Source organism: Chenopodium album, chromosome 5, assembly GCF_948465745.1.
Source record: "Chenopodium album chromosome 5, dcCheAlbu1.1, whole genome shotgun sequence".
Taxonomy (NCBI): Eukaryota; Viridiplantae; Streptophyta; class Magnoliopsida; order Caryophyllales; family Amaranthaceae; genus Chenopodium; species Chenopodium album.
This window is the reverse complement of record NC_137838.1, coordinates 71477380-71486486: the sequence shown is the minus strand read 5'-3', so window position 1 is coordinate 71486486 and position 9107 is coordinate 71477380. Positions and strand designations below refer to the sequence as shown.

General features: G+C 30.2%; 1 protein-coding gene across 1 annotated transcript; it reads right to left on the bottom strand.

Moving 5' to 3' along the window:
- Positions 1 to 1795: 1795 nt before the first annotated feature.
- On the bottom strand, positions 1796 to 6296 carry LOC145630980 (uncharacterized). Its single transcript, XM_081683093.1, has 2 exons — positions 5414 to 6296; positions 1796 to 2454 (listed from the first exon to the last, which is right to left on the bottom strand). The coding sequence occupies exons 1-2, from the start codon at positions 6137 to 6139 to the stop codon at positions 1996 to 1998; spliced, it is 1185 nt and encodes a 394-aa protein (XP_081539219.1). The 5' UTR covers positions 6140 to 6296; the 3' UTR covers positions 1796 to 1995.
- Between the last annotated feature and the right edge of the window lie 2811 nt (positions 6297 to 9107).

Below are 9107 nucleotides of genomic sequence, written 5' to 3'. Positions count from 1 at the left end.
AGAAAAAGGGTCTGGCCTACTAAATTGATCTTAATTCACTCAAAGCGACACACTGATATAATTCAATATATATAATCTCGATATAATTTCTACAATGCCGAAGGGAGTGGTATACTTTAGGAGGACCCCTCTTGGTATTATTAAGTATGATAATGATGCAACATATACATAAGTTTGATAGAGAAGGGAATACATACATGTCATATTTAAGAGAGCAAGTTGTACATAGTTTGATCACCATCGATCGATCTATCTCTTGAAAGCTCAATCGGTTAAGCTTGCACGTACCATCTACTAGTAATAGTACTATATATTCGTTGCTCATTAAGTGTTTAACCATGATTGCCTAGTTGTACCATTTACTGACACTCTCATCATCTTTTCTTAGCGAAATCATTTTGTATCCAACAATTTTATGCTGTAATGTCTACTTTTATAGTATCATATCATTATCCATCTAAAAGTTTCATTTTTTAAGTAGTTTATGTCTTGTATAAATCTGTTACACAAAAAAATTATTATTATTATTGGGTAGCTTAATTATATTAGGTGCATGTATGCTCGGAATTAAGAAATAAAAATAGATACTCATATAATGATTATTTATACAGATGTTGTTCCAAATGTATTATATAATCCAATTACCAATCTAATTGCATGCATGAATTTACACTGTATAATAAGATACTATGACAATAATCAATTGACTTCAAGAATAGGAAAACTAAGAAGATTTTAAAGTATGAAACTTGATTGCTTAATTAGCTAATAGATTTATCTTAAACTAATTAATTTACATTTTTTATGTCTAACTACTGAGTATTATACAACTTTTGGTTGAGTATCACTGAAGAATTTGTTGAGTATCACATGCTCTAGCTTATGTTAGTACATGGCAATAGATGTTATAAGAGGATGAACCTTAAATTAATTAGGAGATTAATCATTAGTTTAAAATTTTGGTGTACTTGGTCTTTTTCACGTAGAATTAGGATGACACAAAATGTTTCTCTTGTCTTTCAACACAAGGTACTATGCATGAAATGTGCATCATCTATACCTCAAATAAACAAACAAAATTTAAAAGGAGGATTTACGCACCATCTATACCTCAAATGAAATGTGCATTTGATTGCTTGACAATTAGTAATTTCATTAGAATTTAGCACAAATGTCGTCTTTATTAAATAAAGGGGATATATGTCTTTTAACTTGAGCGTATAAACAGTTAATATTGTATGCATTTAGAAGTACTCGTATGTGTTGAAAAGTGATCCAATTTTACGTGTGCTTGTTTCGGTGTATGTAACATGTGATTAACTAACACAATACGTTCCCTTTCACAAGTTAGACACGACAATAAACAATTAAACACACTACATCTCCACTTGTGCATGTGCATGTTATGTACATGTTAGATTGAAAGACCATTCTCAATACTCTCGAGTGCACCTAATAATATTTAATCTAGCCAACGAGGAAGCTGTTGGATCAACCAACTTAATTAGCATCCAACATGGAGGTCACAATCAATGATTATACATACACTTCCACAAAGATGGGCTCATGCTATACATACGTGCTAATAATATACTTTTGTAATGATGATCAATCTACAAAATTTAGCTCTCTTTTGTTCCATAATAATATAGATCTCAAATAACTCCGGCATATTGTATGTGGGGTTATCTATCTCCTTTATTTCAATCATCTCCTTTACCAAAGTTGATAAATTAAAGCCATCTATTAGGCTCCTCCATCCTTGCTAAACAACACCCAAAAGCAACAACAATACTTATTCAAAAGCTCATATAGCTTGAAAGTGTTTAATCTTTCATCATGAGCTATTGATAAACCCAAAATGATCAAATATACAGTATAATCTAAAAGATCGAGTGTATATTATATATAGCTTAGGCTTTTAGCTAACTTAATCAAATATACACATAATATGTGGAGTATAAGTGAAAGGAAGAAGCATATACCCCTAGATAGCTAGTGTTGATGATTCCTTGAGTGGTGGCTTTCTTCGTTATCATGTTCGATTTCTGATGCTGGCTCATCCTCCTCCTCAAAACCATCTACTCCATACGCGGCATGCCCATGTCCAAAGGCCTTAATATGGTCCTTGAGAGATCTCTTGTGCTTAAAATCCGATCCACAAATACAATACCAAAGTTTACCACAATTCTTCTCATGAGTCCTCCAATCACCTCTCACGGCGAAGGCCTTGCCACATTTCCTACACATGAAAGGCTTGATTCCATGCTTTCTCTTGTAATGTGTTTGCAAGGTTCGGAAGTCCTTGAGAGGTTTTGCTCGTGGGTGATCGATGTTGTTCTTGCACCCTGGTGCACAACAATAGCATGGTAGCCTTAGCATTCCTGTTGGTTGGGTGCCTCTCAATGACTCTGGTCCTTTCCTGTATTGAGATCCATGCCCCCACATATGCATCTACAAACATATACAAAACAACATTTTAGTGATAATTAAGTCGATCAATAAGCCAAAAACTATATGCTTTCTTACTCCATTAAGAACAATCATATACATTCATACAAACAATATAATATATCGATCATAGCTTAGTATGCTTTCTTACTCCATTAAGAATAATCATATACATTTGATAGAGTATAAAACATATTCCTGAACCTCAACCATTAGCTTAAGTTTTTGGTTGAAATGGTCCAGGAATATGTTTTATACTCTATCAACATCCATACAAACAATATAATATATCGATCATAGTTAAATGTGTATACAAAAGTTATCACATAATTGTATAAGGTTATCATGTATAGAAGTGACACTTTTATTCAACAAATAAGAGAGTATAAAAGTAGTTATCACAAATTCACAATACTATATATTACACACTTCTTACATTGGTATCATTATAAATTGAAAATATATAGTCAATTATATATTTTATAGAAAGTATGATTAAGAGTTTTGAAAGCATCATTTAAAGAGAAGTTTTTTTTTTTTGAAAGTATATGTCTCTTTATTTTGCAATCCTTTTGTCTACAAATTATGATAGTTTCAATTTGTTTTAATATGATTTTTCATGGATAAGATTATACGTAGTACAAATTTTACCACCAATTCAACTTGTATTTTTATAATTTTTAGTGAAGTACTATTTGAATAGACATCATTATTTTTCTTTTTTGTACTAATTTTAAGTTTCATGTAATGAGTAATAGTTCTAGTCAAAGATATACTTTAAAAATCCACTATTATTTGTTGGAAAGATAGGGGAAGTAAGCCAAAAAAAAAAAGGGTTTGAAATTAAAGAAATTAGTTTCAAAATTCTATCTTGAACATGTAAAGGAAGGTAGAACATTAGTTGGAAAACTAGCTAGAAGGTTCACATCATAATTGAGGAAATGGGAAATGGAAGAGGTGGCCAATGGATCATTTGGGCCAAGTTTAGTTTAGGTTTATTTAACTCAATTAAGTTTTAATTTGGTTTAATTTAATTCAAGTCGTCAATGTTAGTTGTATAATACTACTTCATCTACGCCGGTATGATGTTTAGGTTAATTAAGTTCAAAATACGGTAGTCATAAATAAATTATCTAGTTTTAGGTGCAATTTATAGATATTGTAGTATTTTTGTAATTTGTGGTTTTAGGGATCGGCATTTCTAGTTCCAACTTAACTAAGGTAAGATTTATACCTCATGTAGCTATGCCCTCTCCCTCACAACCCTAATCTCTTAAAGGTAAGATATAAATAGTGAACTAACTCAATGACAAGACATGTTGACACGGTATATATCACCGCCTCAAGGTTAGAGCTCAAACCCTTAATCGATACCGTTTCATTGTTTATTATTTTTTATACATTCAATTGTAAAAATTTATCCTTCACCAAATAAACTAATTTAATTTCAACTCATCGGAAATTTAAATTTTCATTTATGTGTGATATATAATGAACTGAGACACCGTCCCTATTGATACTACTTAATTATTCCTATAATTTTGTGGAATCAAAGCACATTGCACAACATTCTTTATATGGTTAGAATTTAAGAAAGCATCATGAACAAGACATTGGAATGGACAAAAATAATTCAAAACAAAAAGATGAGATGAATTTTAGTAGAATTTGCTAAGTTTTAGGTGCTTGATTTTGTCCCTTTTAGCCTCTTTCAATTTCAAGAAAGGGTAGTTGCCCTTGGAAAAGTAGGGTATCATTGAAAGGCAATTATCATTGACAGAGATATAAGAGAGAAAAATATAATACAAAATAATTTTACCTTAATTTTATTTTTTTTCTCAAAAAAAAGAATAGAATTTTGTTTATCTAAATGTTGGGATCTTATTGTAACTAGCTAGAGAAAGTAGTTTATGCAGATGAAAGATTACCAATATATGTGTTGGATAATCCAAGATTCTGCTTCCCACTCAAAACTATCTTCATGATCCTATTGCCCTGAAAACAACTACACATAAACTCTATTTCACCCACAACCTCCCAATTCAACTCGACGACATCATATATATATATATATATATATATATATATATATATATATATATATATATATATATATACTCTCTGTTTGGAATTAATTCTTAGTATGTATACTGATACCGTAACCACAACAATAGCTAGTTAGCTAGTAACGTACTAATAACGTGACAACTGAATCTAGACGGTTTCAGTATTATTCATGACATGCAATTGTATGAAGACTTTATTAAATTCTTCATACAAGTTAAGAAGAAAGGACTAATGGGTGTTCATGGAATTGAATGAATGAAAGAGGAGAGAGAAAATAAGAGAAAGGAGACAGAGGTTGAAATAATGTTGAGTTTTGACCCAGCAAACTGACACAATCAGAAGAATAGTACTACTACTACTGTGTGTATCAATAAGATTAGCACAAACTCCCAAGCACTCAATCCTATTCCTTCCTATTTACATACAGCAGAAAGAACATTGGCTTGTCTTGTTCAATCACATTTATTAAATAATCAATTGTATTATATAGTTTTAATATATGGTCTGTCTAGTTAGCTAGATTCAGTTATTAAATTAAATATTTGTATAGATTTATAGGTTTAGGCAAACATAATCTTCAAAATAAAATTAAACAATTACCCCTAATCCATGCATAATTGTCCTCTAAATTTAATCTCTAATCAATCTTATGCCGTGATTTCCTCTATTCAAACCTCATCAATTCACTAAATTTTAATTCCGAAATAATTCCGAAAACATGTATTTTCAGAACACTTTAAAAAAAATTATATAGAAAACAGTCTGCCTCTACAACCTCAGTAGAGGCTAGATCGAAAGGTTAATGATGTAGACGAGATTCGATCTGACAGTTTACGTTGAGGAGTGATCGGGATTAATAAATAATAAAGAAAGAAAAGAGAGGAAAGTGACTGACCTGCATGTTGTTGTAACGGTTGAAGGTTTTGAAGCAAACAGGACAAGAAAACTGAGTAGGACCAATTAAAATCTGGGTAGGAGTAGGGATCCAATACTGTCCTTTATTAAGCCTGCTTAAAAAAGGATGCCCAAAATCTTCTGTTTCTTCATTTTCATTTTCATTTTCATTATTATTATCATTACAATCTCCATCTTCTTCAGTAATCATACTATTATTAGTATGATTATTATTATTAGTGTTGGAAGGAGATGATAGAATGGAAGCGAGATCAGCTGCACTAGGGTTTGGTAACCCTATGTGTAACGCTACTGTAACGGTTTCGTCTTCGTCTTCGTCTTCTTCCTCTAAGCTGGTGCTTTTTGACGATCCGAGTCGAGCCGAGTTTTGATTGATGAAATTGTTGTTGTCATCGACTATGTCCATGGTTGAAGGGCATAGGCTTAGTAGAGGGAGGGCTTCTTTGAGAGGAGGAGAAGAGGGTGGTGTTGGAATATTATTATTATTATTAATATTATTATTGTGGTAGTAAAAATTAGTATTGTTGATATTATTATTATTATTATTGGAGTAATTAGGATAATAATAATTATTGTTGTTGTTGTTATTATTGTAGAAAAGGTATGAAGAAGGGGAAGGTGAATGAGGAAGAGAGTTGAATTTAGACCATTTGAGATAGAAATTTGAGAAGGGATTATTATTATTATTATTGGTATTATTATTCATGATGAAAATATAATATGATGATTAAAAGGGGGAAATAAAAAGCAAGGAAGATATAAAAATTGGGAGGTTAGAAATTTGGAAAGGGGAAGAATTTTGCTTTTATAAATGGGGGAGTCAGGACTATGAAGAATGAGAGAGAAAGAGAGAGATGAGTGAAGAAGAGTGGGCGGTGGAGGAGAGTGGGGGAGAGTGGGCTCTCATTGTACTCAACTTATTAAAGGAAGCAAAGGTGTGTTGAAGGTTTGAAAATTAAAAGGAAATTTAAACTAAAATACGGAGTACTCCTTCTGTTTCATATAGCGGTCTGATTTTTGTATCATATACACAATTTACTTTGACTTTCTTTAATAGTTTATACTTATGAAAATACATATTCGTGTGCAGTGGGTTCCTATAAGATTTGTCTTGATTAATACTTTTATAATATTACTGTATTTTATATTATGGATTGATGATTAGAGATAGATAAATGTGATTGTACTGATATCATGTATTGACGAATGTGAATAGAGAAATGTTTCAACAAAATTCGGAGTAATAACATAGGAAATAAAACATACTTACTCTGTTTATTATTAGTTGTGTTGTATTTAATGTATTTATGTTGTCTAAATTACATTTTTAATCATTAATATTTTTAATTATGTGGTTTCTGAGTAAATGTCTATATAAAAATGGTCATAAAAAGCACAAGTGTATAATAATGATTAATGAGTTGGAAAACAATCAAAGAAGTTAACATTTTGAAATCATTCCATGTACTTCCTCCGTATTTTTAACTTGACCCGTTTTGACTTTTACACTAGTCACCACCCCTCCTTTGACCATCTTTTGTGAACAATATATAAGGGAAAACATATTGATGAGAGATCTTTTTGAATTCGTCTCAATAAATACTATCATTATATATAACTTTAATAATTTTTACTTGTGGAGAATTAAAGTTATTGATCATTAAAGTTTTGCATTGGCAAGCATAATAAAAGAGACCGACCGAGTAAAAAAAAATAGAGGAGGTATATAACTATGTATGTCATGTTGTTCTGTATAAGGTTGTAAACTCTTCGTCGTATTTTTGCCGAATTGAATCATTGATATTAAATTGAAAATAATTTTATTGAAATTAAATTATTTTTGTAAAAAATAAAATAAAATAAATATTTTTGTTGTTCAACTTATTTTTATAGAACTAGAATTATTTTCTACTAAATATTATTTGAATTAAGTGAAGAGAATATGGTCTTTTCTCTTCATCTAATATTTTCTAAAATTTAACTTTTTTTTTTGCTAATGAATTTAAATTAATTTTAGTGATTAAAAATTTAGCTTACTGATAAACTTAATTTTACCGAATATTATTAATGTAATGTGAAGAGAATGAGACCTACCTTATTAAATTGAATTATTGAGGCTGATGTTAAAACTAATAGTTAGAATATATATGTGAAAGATTGTTATTAGAGTGGTTTCCATTGATGAATATTTAATGGTTACAACGAGCAATTATGTTAAGGTATTAACAAGACATGCAAATATATTATTTTTACAAATTGCATATCCTACAACTAAGAAGATCGAGAATATTATGCGCATATATTTTCTCTATTACTATGATGAAACTCGGCCTATAGCATCTTCAATATGGCTCTATATACCAACATATTTGCCTTCAACGCGTTTTTTTTCTCTCTTTTCATGTTTAATCTGTAAAAAGATCTTTTTAAAATAAACATATTTAATATATTTATAATACGTCGTATGAAAATACTTATATATTCTATAAAGAACCCTAAGCTAAGTTTATTCGGTGGATCACAGAGCGCATTGAATTTAATTTTGAGATTGAGTTCAATTTCTACAAAGGAGACAATAGAGAAGGTCTAGAATTCTGGCTCGATAATACCTTACATTTTACCTATAAAATAAGAAGTCTCAAAAGATGATATTCTATCTTTTTACACGACTGAGACAAGTAAATATGATCAAGACAAGTGACGCTCGTGAAAAAAAATCAAATGCAGCAAGTTAATTGGGAATCTAGTGATGGAAGTATTAGGGTTTACACAAGGTGAAGTTAATGGGAAAGAATCGAGTAATTAAGGTAAAAAGGGGGTAAATAGTGAAGATGTAGCCACTTTTTATTACAATGTGTAGTAAACAACAATTCGACTTGATTGATTAGTGGCTACTTATCAACTGTACAGAATCCCTTTCTTTAATTAAAGTTGATTATGTTTTTAAAGGTGGATTTTTGTTAATAAGGTCAAATTAAGTATGGCTTTTAACCTACGAGTTGGGTTCTTTCACTGCATATTAATAGACGCCACGAATTGAGGGATTTCATTTATTAGTATTTCTAGATGAAGAATTTTTTAAATAGAGTAGTACGAGTACATTTTTAAAATTAGTACGGACTAGATTTGAAAAGAAAACAGTTCGTCCAGACTATTAATTTAGAATGTATAACAAAATCATGGGTAAATTGCTGTATATATTTGATGTTTAATTAGTTTGACTTATTTCACATTAATTTTTAGATTCTTAAATGATGCGAAGGACTTTGTAGCATTTTTTCACATTAAAACAAAAATAAAAGCATTTAGATAAAATAAAATTAGGATGTATTCTTTCTAAAAGTTGTAGGAAACTGATTTAGGCACACCAAAAAAAATTCATTTTGACATAACTCCATATGAGAGCATAATTTTCAACGATCTGCTTGCATGGAGGTATGTCAAAATCAATTTTTAATGTGCCTAAATCATTTCTAAAAATTGTACCAACGTATTAATTTTGTTTTACACTGAATTAATTAACAAGCTAAGGTGGGACAGTTATGTTTGTTTTTCATCAATTAATTTGCTTCAACGAAATACACATGGAAAAAGCTCCAAGTTATAATTATAATGGTCATTGTCTTGAGGATGGTGGAAATCCCATATGGGCCACACTATATACCTCTTATATA

Excerpts from the sequence above, each read along its gene's own strand:
- LOC145630980 (XM_081683093.1), bottom strand. The coding sequence starts at position 6,139 with ATGAATAATAATACCAATAATAATAATAATAATCCCTTCTCAAATTTC. Across the intron at positions 2,455-5,413 it reads ACCGTTACAACAACATGCAG|ATGCATATGTGGGGGCATGG; the intron begins GTCAGTCACTTT and ends ATATGTTTGTAG.